Raw genomic sequence first — 25361 nt, forward strand, 5'->3', positions numbered from 1 at the left:
GATCCATGCACATTAAACACTGCAGGTCTAGGTTTTATCTCAGATTTTTGCCTCTCCCCTCCACCAAATACTGTTACTGTCACTGTCACTGTTTACTATGCGGTCATCAGAAATATGGACTCCCTAAAATCTATCATCTTAGAGATCTATGTGCACATACCGACGCCAGTGTTTGCTTCTGTGTGCTGTGTCTCTGTACAAATATGTGCCTTGAAGATAAATTTTTTAGTCATAAGTATTGAAAATTGCAGTCCTTTGTACACATTTTTGGTTTCAGAAAATGGTATATATTTTGTAACCATGAGTCTTGAATTTATTCTCCCACTTCCAATATGATTTTAAAAACAGATGTCAGAGCCCTTACTATGGAAATTGATATGAGGAATGTAGATATGCCAAAAAGTGTCAAGTTTATACATAAAAGAAAATTTAATAATGATAAATTTAAGAAGGGAATTATGGAATGAAAGATGAGAACCAGTATACAAAATGGCTGGATGTGAATGATAAATGTGACATTTTTTTAAAATATTCAATAAAACTTTAAACAAAATGTATCTTATGGTAAAAGAACTAATAAACACTATAAATCACAAAAGTGAGAATTTCAGTACTGAAATCATTAAACTGAGAGAGGACCTGAAAGATGGTTATTTCTGCTTCAGAGAGACTAAATTACAATATATTTTAACAAAATGAACACTACTCAGAAAAAATACAGAGACTCATTGACTGACCTTGAAGCTCAGAAATAAGCCAGTTAAATATGCAACTCCAGTATTGTTAGTAAAACACCATGGGAAAAAATGTATAAAATGTGTGGGAAACAGTAAATTCATGAACACAACAGTGTAATATGAAAAGACAACAATAAAATAATAAATGACCTAAATATGTGTGAAAGAAATTCATACAAAAGTTCATTCAACTGACACAAATGACTTAAATGATTGGGCACTCAACTTACTTTCAGAAACACTAGCCAATGTTTTTTTCACCCATGGCTTTCCTGGAAGGATTCTCCTAGCAATCATCTCAAAACTTTGAGCTAAAATGTCGTGAAGTTGGAATGACACTTCACTTAAGTTGCTAAATGGATGCAAAAGAAAATGAGTTAAGTCTCTGATACACATAATAAGTATCTCCCTGTCATGGAGAATTCTCTGAATTGTTGAAACTCATTGAAATTCAACCAGAATAAAAACTGATGTGGAAAACTACAGGGTAATACCTTTAACTTCAGAACTTGGCAAATTGCTAGATAAACTAATACTAAATCAAGTTGAGGGATATTTAATCAAACATAATATATTCAGAAATATACAGCATGGTTTCAGGAATGGAAAATCTACTGTAACAGATGTAGCAACTTTTACACATGAAATATTAAACTGAATAAAGAAGACAAGGTAACAGGCACTTTCCTGGATCCGAGTAAAGCTTTTGATACTGTGAATCATACCATTTTATTGCATAAACTGGAATAATGGGGGGTGAGAGGTGTAGACTTGCTTACCTACTATATAAAAGTTAGGAAAAAGAGTGTGAAGCAAACATATAAAAAGAATGAACAGTTGCTAAAAACTAGGTCAACCCAAAGGATACGTCAATATGGTGTGCCTCATGGAAGTGTATTAGGACATTTTTTGGTTCCTTGTGTATGTTAATGACTTAACTGAACCCCAAAACAGCAAGGTTGTAAGCTATATGGATGTGACAGTCTTTGTCAGTTGAGGCAGTGATATGAAAACTGCTGTTAGCAGCAGTGAAAGAAATTACAGTATTCTGTCAGCTTACATCATTGCAAACAAGCTACTTGTAAATAAAGAGAAGACACAGCCAATGCAATGCCTCCTTAGCTATAATCTAAATACAGTGACAGAAGAAAAATACAGAACCAAGAAGGAGCCGTGTGATACAAACAAAAGTTGGTAGGTATTTTTCTACATCTGAAAGACGACTTCTATTCAAATTTCATGCCAGTCACATAAGAGTGGCACTAGTAGCACCACTATGATGATACAAATCAGGTTTGCTTCAGGTATATGATGTAATGGTCATGAGCATTAGTTACATTTGGGACTGGACATAGTGATTTGATGTTATTCAAGAATGCTGTTAAGACAATGACATGCCATTATCAACAGCTCATTGAGTTTGAATGAGGTTACGTAACAGGGCTATTCCAGAAAGACTCAGCAGGAATGGAGCAATTTACACAATTCTTGGCAACAGTGGTAATGGAAGGGTACAGTCACAAGAAGACCAGGCTCTTGATGGCCACATGGCAGTACCAATAGGGAGAATCACTGTGTTCAGCACATGGCTGTGGCACTTTGTACTGCGTCTCCAGCAGCAATTCGAGCAGCAGTTGGCACCACAGTTACACACAAACTGTTACAAACTGGTTACTTTAAGGACAGCTCTGAGCCAGATGCTCTGTAGCATGCATTCCACTGACCCCAAACCACCACAATCTGTGACTTCAGTGGTGTCAAGTGAGAGCTGATTCGAGGGCAAAGTGGAGATCTGTAGAATTTTCTGATGTAAGCAGGTCCTGCTTATATGCCAGTGGTGGCCATGTGTTGGTTGGAAGGTCACCAAGTGAGTGCCTGCAAACAACCTGTCTGCATGCTAGACACTCTGGACTTATACCTGCAGTTATGGTTTAGGGTAAGTAAGTAAGTAAGTAAGTAAGTAAGTATCCCATGCACACTGTCTGCAAAACTGTACATCAATTTGACCTATTGTGCTGCCATTCATGAACAGCATTCCCGGTTTTTTTTCCCCCACAGAATAACACTCACCCACACACATCTATTGTAATCCAGCATGCTCTACAGAGTGCTGAAATGTTGTCTTAATATGTCTGATCACCAGATCTGTCTCCAATTGCATATCTATGGGGTCTCCAATCGAGCATCTATTTGGCATCATCAGACAACTCCAAAGTTATCCACAACCAGCATTAACCATTGCTATATTGACCATCCAAGTGCAACAAGCATGGAACTTCATACCACAAACTCACATCTGGCATCTGTACAACACAATGCACACATGTTTGCACGCTTGCATTCAACATTCTGGTGGTTTCACCGGTTCTTAATGTACCACCATTTCACATCTACAATGGCTTTTCTCATGCTTACCTGAGATCTAGCAATATTAACCACTTAAACAGGTTACAAAGAAAAATGTATTCTCAAAATTTTAGTACTTAACATTAATTATTTCTTGGTTTGGGATTTCATTTATTTATTTTCATCAGTGTATAAATGTTACTTCATTTACACATCCACTGGTACTTAGCAATACAAATAAATACAATTTTTTGATATACTTGTGGATGAACATCTACAGTAGAAATATGTGTTAGCTAAAATAAAAAAAGATAGTAAGAGTGGTAGCTAAAGTAAACAAGAAAGCCTTGTACATATTTTTTTACATGATTTTAGGATAGGCACAGTGAAAAAGACAAGTCCTTAACAAAACAAAACAAAACAAAACACAATACACACACACACACACAAACAAACACACACAAAGCACAACTCACACACTCACATGGCCTAGGCCTTACTGCCCAGAGACAATAGTGGCCATGTGTACATGAGTTGTGCTTTTATGAAGATGTGAGGGTTTCATTTTGTCTACATTTGAAGGAAGACTTAGTCTAATAGCTGGTAATTTCTAGTAGTCTTTTTCATTGTGCCTGTCTGCCACTAAACACCTCCTCTATGTGGAGAATGCCAATCTATCCTTTTCATGTTCTTGTTATTCAATCCTAGATTTTCCATTGTTTCATTATAAGATAGCTCATTTAAATCCCTTAAAGAATAAAGTCAAGCACTTATTAACAGAGAAATACTGTTATTCAACAGGAGATTTCAAATTGTAATGTCTCCTTTTAAAGCTGTTAGTGTATGTCGCCATAAGATTGTTTCTGTAAGAGAAACCTGAGAATTTCTGATCTTTAGAGGTGGCAGAAATACTGTTAATACAACCTTGTATGTCAATATATATTGTGAACTAAAGCTATGAATTTGTCCTAAAACTCTTTGCTGTACTGACAGTGAATAAATAAATATGGGAAAAGAAGGATGAGTAGCCGCTTCATTGCTCAAGAGTGGGTTGTTCAAATTTCCCACACATTTCATGGATTCTTATGAGCTAGGGCCATATTTTTGATAATAAAATATATCATCATACTTATCATCATCTTGCCATGCACATTTACTATCAATTCACAAAACAGATGTGTTTTACCACATTTATTGGATGCAATTTTGTTCTTCATACAAACCCTTAAGTGAATTATAAACTGAAAGTAACAGTCTTCTTCACTTTATGGAGGAAGCTTACAGACTGTTCCACTATAAGTAGTGAGATTTTTCACTCTTTTTTTTTAAGGGGGTAATAGGAAGTTCCAGGCTTTTAATGCAAGAGTTTAGTGGAGTTTTGAGGTATGTTTCCTTTATTTTTTCTTTGGTGCTTTAATAACTTGTGAGTTCTGAAATATTTAGAAATATATGAACATAACTGATGGAAGTCATTGCATTTTGGAAGGAAGTGTCCAAATATCAATATGAAAACAAAGAAAGACTTATGAATGGACAATAGGGATTTCAGCTTTTCCCCTTTCTACTAAAGAATCAATGTGAGCCACAACCCCTATACTCTTAAGCTCACTAGTTATTGAATATTAAGAGTGGAATATTTATTTTACACACCTCAACAAAAGTTTGGAACATCATAGAGTTTACTACAATTATATGATTTCTTACAGCACAACCACTGAGGTTCGTAAAATACCTTATCAACAAAATAAACATAATTCCTTCTGACAACAAGATCAATTTTGGTTAGTTACAAAAAACCATTACAAAACAGAGCAGGCTCCCTCCTAAGAGTACATCTTGAAACAAAAACAATGGAAAGCTTTATCTCACAATAATGATTATCAGTTTTCAGTAGTGAGTATGTCCTCCCACACACAGGTGTGTTCTTCCATTCTGCAAGGCACACTTTGGATGAAACCATCAAGTTTGTCTTGGGGTACGAGGTCCCACTCCTCAATGGCAGCTTCAGTGATGCCCTGAAGAGTGGCAGGTGGATTTGGACTCTGTGCAATGGCCACCTTCAACAGGTCTCATGCATGCTCATTTGCATACATGTCTGTGGATTGTGCTGGCCAATGTTTTCAGTTGATGTTGCATCTTTGAAGATACCAAGACACTGCTATAATACAGTGTGGTCTTGCATTGTCATTGACTAGGATGAAGTTGTCACTGACTTCATGTCTGTACGGCCTTACAATTGTTTGTAGGACCGCTTGGAGGTATCAGGATCCAGTCAAATTGATATAGACGGGAGTCGGAGGGGTCCACCATCCCACCATTATTGCTGCCCAGAACACTGCACTTCCACCTGCAAATGGATGGACTTCCTGAATGTATTGGCATTCCTGGTGTCATCTAGTGCTTCTCCAAACCCTAACATGTTTAGTGTCTGGTCACAAACCAACCCTGGTTTCATCTGCAAACATGACAATTCTGCAAGAGTGCAATGTTGATGTGCAAGAGCTCAGATCCTTTGATTGTGTCAGTTCTATTGTTTCAGTATAAAACTTCTCATTGGTCTTCTGGAATGAAGACCACCCCCAATGCAATCTTATACGAACTGTTTGGTCTGAGATACAAATCCCCGTTGCCTGGGAGAAGTAATTTCCAATATTCCAGGCAGTTGATGTCAGATGCCTGCAAGCTGGCAGTTGGAAGAAATGATCCTGCATTTGTGTTGTTATACGAGGACTACCACTGAAATGTCTATTGTTCACATTTACTGTCTCTCTGTATTTTCTTCACACCTTAAACACCCACTTTGAGTGACAAGTAACCAATCAGCAACATCCTGCTGTGTAAGACCTTCTGAAAGTAAAGCCACTATCCTGACTTGTGTTGTATGCATTTATCAGGCATGTTGCTGCAGGGCTGAATGCAAACTGAATGAAGCTGTTGTTCACACTGGACTGCTAGCAGTGTCCCACTAGGGCAGCAGTATGTTTACATGACTGGAAAATGACCAGAAAACATGCCAATACTAGATACTGTCCAGTATATAGGCTCTAACTGGATAATGCATCAAGTGCCTAGGTCAATGAGACCTCTAGTAGCATTGACTACATTTTGTGATAGTATTCCAAACTTTTTGTTGAGCAGTGTATTATTTCATACATTTAATTCAGTAGTTAGTATCAGTTAGTTCCCTGTGTGTGTGTGTGTGTGTGTGTGTGTGTGTGTGTGTAAAAATTTAGAACAGAGCAAAGAAAGTATTTTGTGGAGGAGTATGACTGTAATAACAAGACAAAGTTGTGTGTTGTCACCTTACCAGGTGATTAATGGGCCAATATAAGGTGGTTAAGAAATCTGATGTGTGTTCTCTACTCTAATACAGGGTGATTATAATTAAAGTTTCAGTTTCAAAATGTTGTAAAAAAAGAACTGCTGCTCAGAATGACATCAAATCTGAAAGGAATATTGTCAAAGAAGGGGGAAACACAAAAATTTTAAAGAAAATTTTCCCACTAGATTGCGCTGTAAGCATCATAACATAAATGGATTCAGCTAAAAATGACACTTGAATTGCAATAATCACAGCTATGGTGTGAGAATGTTAAACCTACCCTACTGTCCAATGTGCATGACTGCACAAGTTTAGCATTCAACAGTTGTGGCACTGTTAGGTAAGCCCATTCACCACTCAAGCTCATACCACATCAGAGGTCAGAAATCGGTTTTTAATTGTCCTGAAGTCAAAAGCCACATAAAAGACAACAATGACATTGGGTTTTAATTGTCCTGGGGCCAAAATGTGCATAAAAAGCAACAATGAAATCAGTTTTTAATTGTCATGAGACCGGCACAAGACATGTTCAGTATGCTGTCCCCAGTTTTCTGCTACATGTTGAAATCAAGACACACCATGGTTCACAACAGATTGGAGTGTCTCAGGGGGTCACATTCAGAATGTGTTGCACAGTGCATGCCTTCAATTCAGCAACATATGTAGTTGGAGCACTAACAAAGCATCTTTCAGATAACTCAACAGCCAGAGGTCACAGAGATTAAGATCATGTGATCTGGATGGCCAGACTGTAGGGAAATGATAGTTGATAATTCTAGCATTTCCTAAATGGCTCTGCAGCAACTGCTTCACTAGCTGCACAATGTATGGAGGAGCACCATCTTGCATAAAAATTATCCTAGCTGTTGAAAGGTTTGAATGACATTGGCATACAAAAGACTCGCATAGCATTTACCAGTGATGGTACAGGTAACAGGATCTGCACGACCCATCTCCTCAAAAAAAATATGGCCCTGTGATAAATGATGCAGTCAACCCGCACCACAAAGTTACCTTTGCAGAGCGTAGCGGTACTTGATGTGCGAGTGGATTTTCCATTGTTCATAATCCGCAATTCTGTGTATTTGATGTCCACTTGGAGATGGAAATGGACTTTGTCTGTCCACAGAATGTTCCATTGCCATTCACTGTCCACTTCCATGCAAGCAAGAAATTCTATAGCAAACATCTGACTCACTGATAGGACATCATGATGTAAATCCTAAACATGGCTAATTTTGTGCAGCAAGCAATGTAGGATTTTTCATAGAATTTTATGCAACATGGTCACAGACATGTCCAAAGTTCAGGCAATTCACCTTTTACTGCATATTTCACTCGATCCCTCCTGCAATGCTGTGGTCACATCGCCAATCTGTCTTTTTGAATTTCATAATCTTTTTCTCCAAACCTTTGGGACCATTGCCCTTTTTGACACCCTTGAGTGTCCAGAACTTCTGCAGGGCTACTGGCACACAATCAGCTTTCTTGTAAAAGAGCTTTACATGCAGTGTGTGATCCTGCATTGAGACAGACATGCCAAGCACCTCAGACACAAACTAAGGTACAGAAATGTACCCTGCACCTATTATTTGGCATATTCTGCCACTTACAGTGCCATCCAGTAGTGACATTTTCATTTTTGTCTCCATTATGTTTACCTTTTGTTCAATAACATTCCATTCAAATCTGACATCATTCTGAACAGTGGTTCTTTTTTTAAACAGCATTTTGAAAGTGTAACTACAATTATTATCACCCAATACAAGTTACTAACTTGCGACTTTCACTCTCTCCATTGCTAAAAATATGAATGGGGAACTGCAATAAACATAATATTATTTACATTTCATTGCACTAAAATGCAGAAGACTGTTTCTTTTCCAAGAAGTGTCCTTTCTACCTGGCAAGTATTACTGCATAATGCATAATCAAAAAATTTGTCTCTATGTTTGGAAAAAAAGACTGTTCCAATTCTCTGACATGTGGAGCAGTGACATGTACCTTTTATATTTCCTTTAAAATCTCTTACATACTACAACAGATTTTATTTCTCACTTCACTTATACAAATACATGCAACAATCAAATGTCTGAACAATTTTTCAATCTCATGCTCCAAAAAATTGTTTTTACTATACTTGTGACTACACTCAACTACTGACTACTGAGATCTTGCAGTGAGTCTCTACATCAGACCTAAGTAATCTAAAACATTTGAGTCCTGGAGTTTTGTATTACTGTGATGACAATTCACTGCTACTCAGACTCACAAATGGGAGCTACTGATATTAGCACTCCTGATATTGCAAAACAACTGAGACTACCTAAAGTGAACAAGATACCAAGTGACAGAGTTTCAGCTAAATGTAACACAGAATACACTGCTGAATTATCCCCACTACTGGCTCACATTTATCAAGAATTTTTCATGCACTGAATAGTCCCACATTACTGGAAATGAGTATAGGTCACTCTCATTTTAAAAAATGGTAAAGGATTGGATGCACATAATTACAGACTAATATCGCTGATCTCTATCTGTTGCAGGATCCTAGACCACATTCTATGCTCAAATATCATGACGGTCCTGGACGAAAACAAAGTTCTCTCAAAGAATCAGCATTAATTCATGAGAAATCATTTGTGAGAAACACAGCTTGCTTTATTCATACACAATACCTTTCAAATTTAATAATCCATGCAGGTGAACAGATAGGTTCTGCCTTCTTGAATTTCTGAAAGGTATTCTGACACAGTACCACACTGTCAATTACTATCCAAGATACAAAAATACAGAATATCTTTGCAAGTATGTGATTGTCTCAATGAATATTTGACAACTGTAAGGCAGTATGTAATAATACTTGGAGATGAATGTGTTACAGTAATTAAAGTCATATTGGGTGTAGCCCAAGAAAATGTAATAATGACTATAATATTGTCAATATACATAAAAGGATTTTTCAGGTAGAATCAGTAACATTAAGAGGCTCTCCTTAAATGTGGATATGTGTAAAACAAGGCCTATAACAAAGAGAAAGAACCTGATTACAAGATTAGCTGTGAACATCTTGAGTGTATCGCATTTTCCATCTACAAATCAGCATGGATTCTGAGAGCATGACACATCTGAAACTTAGCTTCCTCTTTTCTTGCACACAGCACTTCACACTGCAGACTGTTCACAAAATCTGAGCATACAGAATAGGTTCTCAGACATGTGAGTAGCTCAAGGATTTTTTAAGTAATGGAAACCAGTATGGTGTCCTGGATAGCAAGTGGTCATCAAAAGTATCACCGGGAGTGGTCCAGGGCTGTGTGATGGGACTGCTCTTGTTCTCTACTTGACTAGCAGTGATATAAGTTACTTCCCCAATGCACCATATGGTGAGGTATATGTGTAGATAGATGTAGACATTAAGTATTTAGAGGTAATACTAAAAAGTGATACTAAATGGGATAAACACATACAATTAGTATTAGGGAAGGTGAACGAAAGACTTGGATTTGTTGGATAGGTTCTGTGAAAAAGTGTACTACATTCGTAAAGGAAATTGTATATAAGATGCTAGGGCAGCCAATTCTAAAGTATTGTTCCATAGTTTGGTGTCATTAAGTAGGCATGACAATAGACAGCAAACAAATTCAGACAAGTTGCTAGGGTTGTAGCAGGTTGGTATTGCCCTCACAAAAGTGTAACAGAATTGCTCAGAGAACTTCAATTGGAATCATTGGAGGGCAGATGGTATAGTTCTTGTGAAGCCCTTTGGGAATATTTACAGAACTTGTATTCAAAGAAGACTGTACAACCATTCTGGGATCATGAGAATAAGATAAAGCGAGATTAAGGCATGTACACAGGTATATAGAGCATCTTTTTCTCTCGTTTAATATGGTGCAGAGTACTGTTTAATGGCTTGCAGAGTACATACATAGATCTAGAAAGAACGGCCAAAATTTGTAAAAGCACCTTGTGCTCATCTATATCAACAAGGCACAGGGAGTACACACACAAACCAGTTATCAATCACATTAATTAGGTTTCTGCCCCCCACTTTATATCACTTTTGCTCACACAAGCAAAATATGTGACAATACATGACCAATGGAAAGGAACAGTAGCATTCCTCGTGTAAAGGATATAAAAAATAATTAGTTTCCATCATTATGTCAAAGTATTCTGGCTTCAGGCTGTTTGTTAACAGCTTCATTTATAACCAAATCAAATAACAGCTGCAATAATTAAACAAATTGGTCCCAGCTATAATTATTATAAGTTACAACATCTATCTTATTTATTTCACCATCTCTCTGTTGTCAGGATGATGTCACCATAAATATTCTGAAAATGAGAAAAAGACAGACATATGGAACTTTTTGTACAATATGTTCTTTTTCTACAACGTCAAAAGCTATCAACTTGTTTCAACTACACACAGCAATAAGTGAATATAAGTTTAAAGAAGTATGAACTAAATGGTAATAATTTAAGGTTGACAAAACATAACAGACATATTTTTCAAACTGGATGGAATCTTTCCAACTTTCCTATGGATTAAAATAGGAGTGAGAGAACACTGATATGTTGAAATAAGCTTCTTCAATTTGTTTCAATTTATTTTCTGCTCATAAGACTTAATTTTACATGCATGGGCATTGTCAACAAAATATAAATTACAGTACATGTTGTAGGAAAGTTCGTGCAGAATGTACATACTTCACGATTAAAGGAGACCACTCACCAAAAGGCAGAAACATTGAGTTGTCGACAAGCACACACAAAAGAAGAAAGACTAGCTAGCTTTCGGAGTGATCCTTCATGAGCTAGAGTAAAATACACAAAAATACAAATACTCTCTCTCTCTCTCTCTCTCTCTCTCTCTCTCTCTCTCACACTCACACTCACACTCACACTCACACTCACACTCACACTCACACTCACACTCACACTCACACTCTCACTCACTCACACACACACACACACACACACACACACACACACACACACACACACACACACACACACAAAAGATAGTGCCAATGCTATTTCTCAGCAGGTGAACTGTTGTGGTGGGGGTAGTGTCAGGTGGGGTGGGTAGAGGGAGGGAAAGGCAGGAGGCAGGGAGAGAGACTGCAGGTAGGTTATTAGTATCTTGAATGGAGGCAAACCAATTTGCCGACTGGGAATGCAGGAGGGAGAGGTGGCATGATTTTAGCAGCTGGTGGGAAGCAGCACACGCTAAAAGCAACATGGGAATGTAAACTGGGAGGGGGTGACAGGATGGAGGAAGGGGAAGCTGTTAGGTGGAAGGTGTAGGGATAGTGGGTTACCCAAGTTTGATGTCACGACAATTACAGGAGCAGAGGATGTGCTGTAATGATAACTCGCATCTGCACAGTTCAGAGATGCTGGTGGTGGAGGGGAGGATCCAGATGGGTCAAATTGTGAAGCATTAATTGAAATCAAGCACGTTATGTTCAGCTGCATATTGTGCCAGAGGTGGTGTGACCTTTGTTCTTGACAGCAATTTGGCAACGGCCATTAATTCTGATTGACAGCTGGTTGGTAGTCATACCAACATGAAGTGCTGTGCTGTGCTTGTAGCTTCCTCTGACTGGGAAGGATAAGCCTGTGACAGGACTGCTGTAGCAGGTGCTGGGTGGGTGGATTGGGGTGGTATTGCACCTTGGTCTGCCACAATGATATGATTCCTGTGACACAGGGATGGGAGTGGGAGTGGCATAGTGACTGACTAGGATGTATTGTAGGTTGAGTGGATGACAGAACATCTCTTTAGGAGAGATGGTAAGTATCTTGGGTAGGATGTCCTCATTTCAGGGCAGGATGAGAAATTATCAAAGGCCTGGTGAAGGATATGGTTCAGTTTCTCCAGTCCAGGATGATACTGGGTGATGAGGGTTGCATTCCTTTGTAGCTGATTCATAGGGGTAGTAGGAGGACTGGGGGTGTATGAGAATATGGCACAGGAAATATGTTTGTGGACTAGGTTGGTGGTGGTGGGGGGGGGGGGGGGTGTTCCTGTCTGTGAAGGACTTTGTGAGGCCTTCAGCATACTGGACAAGGGAATTCTCATCACTGCAGATATGTTGTCCACTGATGGCTAGGCTAGCCACTTATCAATGATGTATCTGCAGCGACGAGAATCCCCTTGTCCTGTATGTTGAAGGTCGCCCATCCCTCCTGCATTCCTAGCTGGCAAACTGGATGCCTCTCTCCAAGCCACTAGCAACCCATCCCCAGCCCTCTCCCTGCCTCCTACCTCCCTCTAACTCTCCCCCCTCCCCCACCTAACACTACCTCCACACCACAACCAGTGCACCTGCCACAAAATACCATTGGCAGTGTCAGTGCAATTGGCACCATGTGGGTGCTCAGGCATGTGAGTGAGAGAGAGAGAGAGAGAGAGAAGGCATGTGAGTGAGAGAGAGAGAGAGAGAGAGAGAGAGAGAGAGAGAGAGAGAGAGAGAGAGAGAGTATCTTACTCTAGTGCATCAAAGGATTACTCCGAAAGCTAGGAATTTTACCTTCTTTCATGTGCACCTATTGGCATCTCAACATATTTGCTTTTCGGTGAGTGGTCTCCTTTAATTCTCAAGTATTTATATAAATTACAGTACTATTTTTTACAGTGTGGTATTATTAAATAAATCAAACAATTGGAAAATTCATTCCAAAGTAAACTGTTTTATGTGCAATTTACAACTATACTTATTTCTAGGAGAGGAATTTTCCTTACATTATTAATCATTTTAAATCCAAGTTATATGGGCATTTGTGGACAAGCCACTGTGTAAGCCCCTTTTAAAAGGTATCTCCCGTCAAAATCTTAACATCCTTAGCGAACAAGTTATGAAAAACAGCTCCTATGGCATAGGTTTTTCTTGCTGTTAATCATATGAAAGTCTGCTTTATGTTTTGCATTATAGTAGTGTATTTAAAAGTTCCTATTTGAGGCCTTAGTGCCTTAGCATAATGGTTTCTAGCACACACATGACATACACTGTGGGAATATTGAATCTAGTGAATACACTTTTACAAGATTTTCCTTGTTTCTCTTTCACTATGATCCTCAAGGCTCTCTTCTGCAGTATGAAAACCATTTTGATAATGGTGTGGCAAGTCTGTTCACTACAGTACTACTCCATACAGAAAGAAAACTTATACAAATCCCAACTATACAATCCTTTGGGTTTCACAATTATGGTATGGCAATAATCTCCTTAACATATGTAGACTGGACCTTTCTTTTTTCAAACATGATCAACTTGCTGTTTCAATAAAAGTCAGTCATCTATGTATAAACCCAAAAATTTACAATCTAAATTGGTTTTTGATGGAATTCATCACTCTCAATATTTTGTCTATTAAGACCACTCAGTTTAAAGTTAATAATATTTGCTTTTTCTAGATTTACTTTTAAGTTGTCTGTTTTCAATCAACTCTTAAATCTCATCAATAAGGCTGGACTCACCGTCTGCACAACAGACACCAGATATACCATTGGCATATGTAGTGATCAAATGCTTATTCTCTAGAAAACTTGAGAAATCATTTACATAACATATGAATAGGAATGGACCTATAATGGAGCCCTGAGAAACACCAAAATGTCCATTTCTTATTCTTGACCGTCTCTTCTCCAGTACTCTCCATTATCACACACAATTTCTGTACACTGTTGTCTACCCTTTAAATATGTTTCTATCAATTGCATGAGTTTTCCATGACACTGCTCATAGCAGTTTTTGATAAGAGCATATGAAGAAGTACTCCATCAAAAGCTTTTGAGAGGTCCAGGAATACTCCTTCTCGTTGGACTTTTCATTTACTTTTTCAAATACATAATGGATAAACTGTACTACTGCCAACATAATACTCCGACCTTTTTTGAAATCGTGCAGGAATCATCTAATATGTATGTCAGCACTGTTGTAATATTCCACAATTCCTTTTAACATTATTTTCTAAATCAGTCTGCTGATTATTGAGATTAGGGAAATATGTTTGTGCTTATGAACACGCTTCATTTCCTCTTTCCTGCATAAGGGTTTGACAGCAGTCAGTTTCAATTTATCAGGGAATACACTGTCTTCAAGTACACAGTTTATTCGATGAACTAATGGCTTCACAAATCATGTTTGTATTTCATGAGGAGTATGTAGAAGGTGGGTATGCAGTGTGTCCTACGGGTGAGAGGGAAACGGATCCAGGGTAGAGGTTCCAGGAAGGGACTAAGACTTTAAGCAGGGATTGGAGGTTATGTTGGACTTCTCGGATGGGATCACTCTGGCAGAGTTTATAGGTGGAGGAGTAAGGTAATCTCCAAACTACATAAATCCAACAATCCTGGGCACCCTATTGCAGCTGGTTATTGTGCTCCCAGTGAAAGAATTTTGATCCTCAATGAACAACGCCGCCAACCCTGTCTGAAATATAGCCTCCCATCTCATAGGTGCCAACCACTTGCTTCACCAACTCTCCCACTCTTTTACATCTTGGATCCCTGTTCATCACAGCTGATGCTAGTTCTCTATAAACCAACAACCCTCATGCCCATGGTCTTGCCACCATTGAAGGCTGCCTTTCCAAACATCCTTCAGACTTCAAACCCACTACCCTATTCCTCACACACCTTCCTAAATTCATCCTAACACACAAATACTTCTCCTTTGTAGGAAAAGTATACAGAAAAATCCGTGGAGCAACCATGGGCACCCTCCTATGCCAGGCTTTCTATGGGCCATCTAGAGGTGACTTTCCCAGCCTCCGAAAACCTCTGGCCTGGTTCAGGTTCATTGACAATATCTTCACAATCTGGACTCAGGGCTCAGACACCCTATCCCCATTCCTTCACAACAACAACACCTTCTCTACCATCCGTTCCACCTGGTCTTCCTCAACCTGGAGTGCCACCTTCCTGGACGTTGACCTCCTCCTCTCTGATTGTTCCATTCACAGCCATCCCTTCCATGCCAAAAACTTCCTCCCATACATCCTGGCCACCCAGCGACAGCGTATCTGCAGGGACAAGAACACCCTTGTCCAGTGTGCTGAAGGCCTCACCAAGCCCTTCACAGATAGGCACTATCCACAGACCTAGTCCGCAAACAGATCTCTCATGTCATTTCCTCACACATCCCCCAAGAACCAGCAACAAAGGAGTGCCCCTTTCATCACCCAATACCAGCTTGGACTGGAACAACTGAACCATATCCTGCCTCAGGACTTTGATTACATATCATCATGCCCTGAAATGAAGGACATTCTACCTAAGATTGTTCCAAACCCACCTAAAATGGTGTTCCGTCACCCACTCAAACTCAACAACATCTTAACCCACCTCTATGTCACTCCAAAACCCAATAGGCTGACACATGGATAATATTGCTGTGGAAGACCCAGGTGCAAGATCTGCCCAATCCACGCACCCAGTACTTCCTAAATGGTCCTGTCAAAGGCTTATCCTACGCCATCAGCGGCAGGGCCACCTGTGAAAGCAGCCGCAACATATAACAACTCTGCTGTAATCATTGCACAGCTTTTCATATTGGTATGAGTACCAACCAGCTCCCCACCAGGATGAACGGCCACTACCAAACTGTGGCCAAGAGCATTGTAGCCCACCCTGTGACACATCATGCAGCTGAACATAACATGCTTGAGTCCAATGGCTGCTTCACAATTCAATCCATCTGGAGCCTCCCCTCCACCACGAACTTTTCTGAACAGCACAGATTAGAGTTATTCTTACAACACATTTCCTCTCCCGAAATTATTCAAGCCTCAACCTACAGTAACCTATTGTCCCCACACCCTTCCCTTCTACCTCACTACCCCACCATCTCCTGACACTGCACCTAGCAGTCATGTCATACCTCCATCTGGCCCTTACAAGTTCTGACAGACAAGCCTCCTCTCTCCCCCCACCTGTACCGAGCTACCCCTCCCACTTGCCTGACCCACTCCAGATTGCCACTCAATATGACAGTTGCATTCCAGCCCAAGCTGCCAAAGAATTGTCACGTGTGCATGAAGTATGTTTGCTTGTTTGAATGTGTGTGTGTTTTCTTTCCTGAAGATGGCTTTTGCTGAAAGCCAAATGTGTAATGTACCATCTTTGCAGTGAGTAGCAATCTAACTTTTCATAACACTGTTGATATTCCAACCTGGAATTTCTATTGTTTAATTCCTATTTACGTTTAAAACTTTTTTTTCTTTAGCAACTTTTATGAACCAGCATGAAGTCCCAAGTGACAGGAAAAAAGTGCAGGTGGTAAAAGAATGGACACGAAAAATGACGAAACAATGTCCCTAACATCAGTTTGCTCCAGAATCCTTGAACATATTCTCAGTTTCGATACAATAAATTTTCTTGAGAATGACAAGCTTATGTCCACAAATAAGCATGATTTTAGAAAGCATCGCTCATGCTTGACTTTTTTCACATGATATTCTGCAAACTGTGGATGAAGGGCAACAGGCCGGTACCATAATTCTATATTTCCAGAAATCATCTGACAAGGTGCCACACTGTAGTCTGTTATCGAAGATGTAAGCATATGGAATAGGTTCACCGATATGTGAGAGAACCAAGTACGATGTCCTCGGTAGTAAGAGACAAGGGCATCATAAGAAGTACACAAGGAAAGTGTGATAGGACTGCTGTTGGTCTCTATACACATAAATAATTTGGCAAAGCGGATGGGCAGCAATCTGCAGTTGTTTGCTGATGATACTGTGGAGTACAGTAAGGTGTCAAAGTTGAGCGAATGTAGGGGGATACAAGATGACTTAGACAAAATTTCTAGTTGGTGTGATGAATGGCAGCTAGCTCTAAATGTTATAAAATGTAAGTTAATGCAGATGAATAGGAAGAACATACCCATAATGTTCAGATACAGTATTAATAGTGTCCTGCTTGACACATTCGCATTGGTTAAATATCTGGGCATAACACTGCAAAGCGATATGAAATGGAATGAGCATGTGAGGACTGGGGTAGGGAACTTTGGTTTATTGGGAGAATTTTAGGAAAATGTGGTTAACTGATCTCACTGTGGCTTGTAGATGAAGCTTTGAAATTACACAAGAAAACAATTTCGCCCATGTTTCACAACTTTCTATTTTACATGGCCTAGGTTTGAAAGCTCAAACCATTTTCAGAAAACTTCATAGGGAACTTCTGGGACTTCTCAGAAAAATCTGGCCATCAACGCTGATGTTTATTATATGCCATGTCTGGCTATGCCACTGCTACTTACCAACCTTATGCTACAACTGTCGTGTCCTACATGGTATTAGGTAAGTAATGATAATCACTGTAACCACTTTACACATAAAAGACAATTAAAATTGTGCATAAAGACACCATACCAATTCATTTATATTTACAAAAAATAAATTCTTAACTGTAAGAAAGATTCCCTCCATTATGGCCAGAGTGTTTTCATATGTTTTGTTTAATCAAAACTCACTTACAGTTGGCCCGTACACACATTGCCAAGATTCTTTTGCGTATGCTGTAGAAATTTCTCTGGCAAGTCCTTACACATCCTTCATACAATCCCCATCTCTCCCATGTGATTTCTATATTTTTGGAGCCCGGAAGAAAAACATTCTTGGCCACCAATTTGCTTCAGACGAAGAGGTGCACAACTGGGTATGATCGTGGTTCCATAGGCAGCCGCACACATTTTTCCCTTGTCCCAGTGGGATAAATGTATTAACAATTAAGGTGATAACTTTCATAAGAATGAGCAGTCTTTCTTTTTTTCCATCTGTCTCATTTTCATTTGACTGCCACTTATACAAACAACACAAATTACAGCTTTCAATCCTGCTGGCCTTCTGACATCAACAATATTTACATTCAGTGCTGTGATACTCATCTTCTTTTCGCATGCACAGTAAACACATGTAGGCTTCCAATGACATAACAATGCCGACATACAGAACCTGACTGGGGCATGATGATATAAGCCGGACATGTAAGAGATGTTATGTGTAAAACCTGTGAGGTTCTGTGAACCTCTTCATTCTGCGGTGTCATATTGGGAAAAATGCATAACACAAGGACTGACTACAGCTTCTACAGGATTATGTTTTATCACAATCTGCAAAGTCTATTCAAAGTAACCAACCATCTGCAATGTAAAAATGAGACCAAAGGCAGATAAAGAAGTTATAAAATACACTGCCTGACAATTAAAGTGAAACACCCAGAACACATATTCAAATATCAATGTAATTTTGTACATTTGCACACCATTGGTGGGTTTGTAAATGATTTAGAGTTAATTGTCTGCAACAGCTGCAGCAGTCACTAAAGTGCATTAGTATTGATTGTGTTTAGTATTGTTACCAGGTATGGTATGGTATAAAGGGCATAAACAGAGTCATATATTGAGTGATCACTGTGGAGGACACAGAGATTCTGCGTACTCATGTGAGACAGCGTTATCAGCTCCCGACAGCAGAGATGGGTGAAACTGTTCTTTTCAGAGGTCAGATCAGGATTGCTAACTCAATGGAATGAATTAGCTCATTTTCATGGCTCATCACTCACCTTTCACTCACAGAAATAAATAAAGGAAGGCACCTCGCCTCTCTAATTCAGGTCACTATACCTGTATTTTTATCTGATTTGGTTCTATTTTCAAATAAAGCAGAAATAGGAGTAACAAGTCGACCACCATGAGAGAGGAACACCATATTGTGCACCATTCACTTCAGAACCCCTTCACATCTGTGCTTGCCATCTGAGAACAAATAATGGATTCCCTGCAACATTCTGTGTCATTTCATACCATTGGCTGGAGATGAGCACAGCCAGACTACGGAATTACCATCACACACATAGGCTACCCTTAACACCACAACAAAAATGCCTGCATTTGGATTAGCATTATGACCAGGAAGCATGAACTGCTGGTGAATGGAATGGCATTGTGTTCAGCAATGAATTGTAGTTCTGCACTACCCTGGATAACAGCAAGTACGGCAGTGACCTGGTGATAGGTTCCTTTCTTCCAAGGTTCAGGAGACACAAAGTGGTGTTACTCCTTGTGTCAGAGAGTTGAGGGGCACTGGATATGACTTCAGGTAACAGCTGGTAGTGTTTGAGGGAACTCTGGTTGGACCACAGTACATCACGTATAGCTCGCAGCCCTGTTTGTTGACTTTCATGTAAAAGTATTGAGGAGTCATTTTTCAACAGGACCATGCCCATCTGCACATGGCTTGTGTGTCTATGAACTGTGTGGGTGATGATAAGATACTCTCATGGCCAGCAACATCCCCAGATCTGTCTCTGATGAAATGTGTGGGGCCAGCTCAGAAGTCAACTCCATACGAGTGCCAGTATCCAGGACCTGTTGTAACAGTTGTGGCCTCCTTGCCTCAAGGGAGGATACAGCAGCCTTATGACATCATTCCCAACTAAACCAGAGCATGCATACTGGCCACAGGCACTGAAACAGCAAACTGATAAGTGGATTCACAATGCCACGTTTGCAAATTTGACTCAATTTTGAAATCGCTGCAATGACATCACATACCTTCTCAACCTATAAAGTTTCACGTTGTTTCCTCCTCCCATTCTGGGTGCTTCATTTTCCTCATCAGGCAGTGTGTCTCTTAAGGAAAATATGACACACTGCAACTTTCATGGATATCTAAGAGCTGAGGATCCACCAGGTACCTCTCCTAAGAGGGGCAGCAGATTAGATGGTCTTTCAAAGATGCTCAGTGGATCAAAGAGTAACAAGAAATTTAGTTGCCAAAATAAATCTGGCCAAACATGTGTATATAGCATCTCATGACAAAATAATATAAACAGTGAAGATATCTTGAATCAGTGTCAACTGGTTGTTTCAAGCATTTTCTGTAAAGAATAGTTCTCTTACTCATTAACTAGGGCAACTTATTTTGTGTCATGATTGTATACACTTTTCAAGCCAGTTTTATTTTGGAAAACGTGTAGTAGTTTTGCACCAATGGTTTGTCACCAGCACATACTTAGTGACCAAACATACTGCTTATCCCTAAAGCCCTGTGCATGCTAGAGGGAGGGAGGGGGGTGAATCTTCATGTGTAGTGGGTCTTTTCGCGGTATTGTGTTCACTGACACTACCTGAGAACAACTAAGGAGTGCACTGTATGGACACAAAATTCTCATGCTTACTTGCAAATCGAGCTAAAAATTCCAGTAAACCACTGAAGTCGCTGCATCATCCTTACTCATAATGAAGTAGACACCGACATAAACTACTGGAGCTCCAATGTTTCAGTAATACTACATATACCAATTATGTGTGTAAATGATATGTGTAGGTAAGCAGAATAGCCTGTTTCATCTTCTTGTAATAATAATGTCTATGCCTCCAAAGTTAACTCAGGTAACATTTTTCTCAAGTTGTATTAGAATAGATAGACTGCCTTCCTAATTATCCTGACAGTGTATTATAAAGGGCACACTACGCTTTCATGAACATACCTAAAATATCAGTAATCTGCAATCGAAATAGCATGTTACCTTCACAGTTTATTTTGCTGGTGATGATTCAACTATCATAGATGTATTATATGGTTACACTGGACACACACAAGGACTGGCATAGCTTTGATCAAAAATCCCCCAAGGCAATAAACTGTAAGTGAGATGTATAATTCATGTCAATTTAAATCAGCCAGTATTCTAGATGTTGCCTTCTCAATAATAAGTCTACACATTTACAGAAAATCATATCATTTCATACAAATGCATCATGCATGCATGCATAATTGCATTAAACTTCCAGACGTAGAATTGAGAACACCACAGTTAAAATCTCAACTTCACTCTTTTTATTTTCACAACACTCAAATGATTCACAGCTCACGGGCTTCATCAATGGCACAACACAAAACTCATGTGTTTGATACATGGGTTGTTATACGGCTTTTCCCTGACACTTGCACACAACTCTCACTTCTGTTCATGTTCTGCATTTGTGGAAACTGCCTGCATGCACAGTGGTTTGAATTACATGTTAAACAATGTCTCCAGATAAGTTGACACTTGTGCCAGCTCCCACAATGGTGGAATAAAAGAGAAGACTTCAAATGGAACAATTAAGTTGATGACAAATTTACGTTTTTTGGTCAAACAATGGATGGAAACTACAAATCAGCAGCCACATAAAGAAGTATTTTCATCTTAAAGATGGTACCTAACGTAAATACTTACACATTGTTTTCTATTGTTCAGTCACAGCACACATGTGCCATTAACATCACATGCTACTTTTAATTATTCTTTGCACTGCTCAACTCAATGGATTGCTTCAGTTCCTTTAAGGATCTCTCACCATTGAAGATCAGCATCTTTATAGCGTACTGCAAATTGAAGAGACAAAAACTTACAATAAATGTCTCTTATAACAGGGTCAGGTTGTAACTAGCTTTAACTGCTTTTTAGAATGAACAGAATACAATATTACTGGTATGAGCTTCCTCATCTGGCATGCCGCATAAAATGATGTGTGTTAGGCCTACATAGGATTTGTCTTTCTGTGACGGGTCTGATGGAATGCTTCTGTGAGAGGTTAAAATGTCACTGATCATTATCCACACAGAACTCTCATCAGTGACAAACCACGGGAATAAAATGCAGTCTTGTTGTTGGCTTTGCAACCTGTGGTGTGGTGTCATTTAACACCCACTGTGTACACCAAAATCCACCCAGTGAATGTGAAAACAGTTAGACACAAGACAACATAAATGATAGTGTGACAGATTTTACATATACCTAGAGGAAACAAAAATAGACAATATAAATAAATGTTTATTTGTATTTGTGAAATTTTTGGGAGACTCTAGGAAGGGTGAAGAGGACAGGAGATGAGAGGACAGGACAGGACAAAGGGGGGGGGGGGGGGGGGCAGTGATAGCAGATTTGTATGCATGATGCTGGAAATTCAGAAAGACCATGTAATGAAAGTAATGGGAATGGGATGAACTATAGGGCCCCACAAAGTGTTTAGAGAGGAAGAAACTGACATCCAAATAGTATCTATCAAGGATTTCTTTTTCCTCTTACCAACAAGCCTAAATTCTATTGAACAATGTGAGCATTTAAACCACTTACATTTCCAAATATTAATGATTTAAAAGAACATCACAAAATTTATAACTGTAGAAACTTAACTTTTCCCCATAGCTAAGGTTGAATGCTGTTTCCTCTTATAACAAAACTAAAAAAAAATAATAGCTTTATTATCCCAATTAACCTCATTCTCATTAATGTCCCACCCATCATTTCAAACAAGGCTGAACTAAAATAGCTGAGATTTGGAGGAATCATTTATTGTGTCTTCATACAAGACAAAAAAATGTTATCAATCTCACTTCAAAATATACACTTTATATTGACTGGATGTAATTGACAACTAAGAAAATATCTTGAAAACCACCTCTTTCACACCATTCTTTGTGTCCATAGGGGTGGGGTGGAGGGTCAAGTTTTAACCACGGTAAGCATGTTCAAATAGAAGTTGGTTGCAGTTGCAGAAATTATACAAAACTGCAATTGTTACATGTCGTCTCAGGATAGCTCATGTTTATACAATGTTAGTCAGGATATCGCTTCATACTCTTTTTGTTTTTGGATCTTCACACATAGTCTGAAGAGGGAGCAATCTCATTCGAATGATGCCCAACTTGTATTGAATCTGTGTAATGATTTATAGGAATATTTAACTGGGCAATGGAATACAGTTTTTAGGTGCAATTTAAATGCACTAACCTCATCTTTCTCATTTTGGTACTTTCTAAAGTCACTTCTAGCCCAAAGGCGAAGTTCTGCTTTACTTCCTTCATCCGGTACTCTGCGTATTTCCCGTAATATGTCTCGATACAGTTTCAAAACTTTCTGACGAAGCATAAACTGAAACAAGATTAATTCGACAACAATATGAACACAATTTTACAAAACTGATAAAATACTATGACCATTAACACAACTCCCTTACAACAAAAACTGTCCTTATAACAAAGGCTAAATAAACAAACCCTCACATATTAGCCTATCAAAGGATAAAATTGACAAGTCAACCTCCCATGTAGTGACGTCTTTGTGAGTTGTCCTGCTATAGGCCTAAACGCAGAAGAAAACACTCCATTCCCCTCAAAGAATTAAGACTGTCTACAGCACTAGCATCAAACATAGGTCATTAGAGAAATAAATTTGTAGTCGAATTTTCAGAACATAAGTTCACCCACGTTGAGATTAGTCCCCCTACCGAAAGTGGCGATTTCTTTTACCTGTTTAAGATTCATTGTTGCCGGGATCTTTGGAGGCATAGTTGGAAATTATGTACAGTAAGGGAAGTATCAAAGAATTACGCAACCACTCTATGAACAGAGAACATTTATTTCAAATAAAAATCCATCTTCAACCAAACCAAAACGACAGCTTTTATTCTCCCTCCAACGACTATTCTTGCGCATCACAACACAGACCTTCTACTAGTATGAGACAAGTTCACTGCTCACCAGTATTATCGATTATCAGGCAAGACAACAGCAGTCCTAAAGGTAATTGTATCTACGAATGTATACTTGTACGACAATATTCACTCATTTTACCTTTTTTTAACCATGTTCAAAGCCAGAAATTTTATGACTCTCAGAATTAGAAAAATACTATTTTGATTTCAATATCGCAGACAATTTGAAATATTACGTTAACTTCAGGTGGTGCTATCTCGTCGCAATCAAGGTATAGTGCGCACGGATGACTTTTGTCACCGAGAAAAAAAAAAGCTTTCATCGTTGTCACGTCACGTCATAGAGGTGGAGTGCGCTCAAGAAGGACAGTCACTAAAATTTTTTTTTAATCCAAGTGTCATCTGAAAAAAAGAACAAAAATGCAGTGTATAAAGCAGCAAACAGTGGAATTTCTAGGACTGTACCAAGCAGGGGGCCGCTTATGGACCATTAGAAACAAGCATTGAATAACAATAACAAAGAAACTTGATGCTATGCAGAGGATTACTGCTACATTTGGCAGAGACAAAGAAAGCATCGAGCAAAAATACGTTCGCTTGAGGTCGCATATCAACTTCAAAAGTGGAAAATGGTATCCAGCAGATTATTGGGCAGTGGTGTATACACTAATCTTCTTTTGTTATGAACTGTTGAAATTTCTCAATGATGTTCATGAGCCACAAGAAACAATATAAACTGTTAACCAAGAGGTAGAAAAATTATTCTCTCGTGTTCTTGCTTGTATTTTATACTGTACAATAACATTCATCCATAGTTATTTTGCTGCAGTATACTTCCTTGTGGGCTTAAAAAGTAATCTGCAAACTCGCCTCGAAAATGTTTGTTTGTGTTAGAAGCTTTCTGTAGTACATTCTTGGGCGCAGTAAAAATCGATGCAGCACCGTCTCGTCTTCATGGGCTTTGGTTTACCTCATCTGTTTGAATATCAAAGGAATCGAAGCTTTGCTTCAACATTTCATTTTTTTTAAATTTGGAGACATACAGCTGTAAGTGAGACAGTTCACGTCTTCTCTGGTTTCTGCAACATTGGTATTCTAAAGACATGAAAATACGAAGTCATAATCCTGAATACGTTCTTTACAACCGTTCTCGCCTGAGATAATTGGTAATTAAAAATTCTCTCCTTGGAATATTGAACATGCCTTCCGGGGAATGGTTTCATAATGTTTTCGTGTAATGGAAAAACATTATCTGCTACGAAAACATAGGACAGGGATTTTTTTCCCACAAGGCAGTCACTCAGCATGTGGCAAATCCAGTTAACTCTTGTGAATTAGTCCACATATGGTCACGTTCTTGAAGACACCGCCATTTGAAATTCTTCCTTGGCAGACAATATCTGCATACAAAAAGTTGCAGCTGGCGTCAAAGACAGCAAGTAACAC

At 39.0% G+C, this 25361-nt stretch overlaps 1 protein-coding gene across 3 annotated transcripts in view; it reads right to left on the reverse strand.

Moving 5' to 3' along the window:
- Window positions 1-23941, reverse strand: part of LOC126299429 (LYR motif-containing protein 2) — a 39130-nt gene extending 15189 nt beyond the window's left edge. The window contains exons 1-4 of one of the 3 annotated variants that reach the window (XR_007552800.1): window positions 23731-23941; window positions 23213-23353; window positions 21656-21804; window positions 8439-10749 (exon numbers count right to left, since the gene is read on the reverse strand). Coding sequence is in view for 1 of the 3 variants with exons in the window: in XM_049991329.1 (XP_049847286.1) it covers window positions 21715-21804; window positions 23213-23353; window positions 23731-23769 (270 nt within the window). In the remaining 2 variants the exon portion in view is untranslated. Of the gene's footprint in view, window positions 1-8438; window positions 10750-21250; window positions 21805-23212; window positions 23354-23730 lie in introns of those variants that run through there. The other 2 variants (XR_007552801.1, XM_049991329.1) reach the window with 2 other exon arrangements.
- Between the last annotated feature and the right edge of the window lie 1420 nt (window positions 23942-25361).

The sequence above is a fragment of the Schistocerca gregaria genome, chromosome X (assembly GCF_023897955.1).
Source record: "Schistocerca gregaria isolate iqSchGreg1 chromosome X, iqSchGreg1.2, whole genome shotgun sequence".
Classification (NCBI taxonomy): Eukaryota; Metazoa; Arthropoda; class Insecta; order Orthoptera; family Acrididae; genus Schistocerca; species Schistocerca gregaria.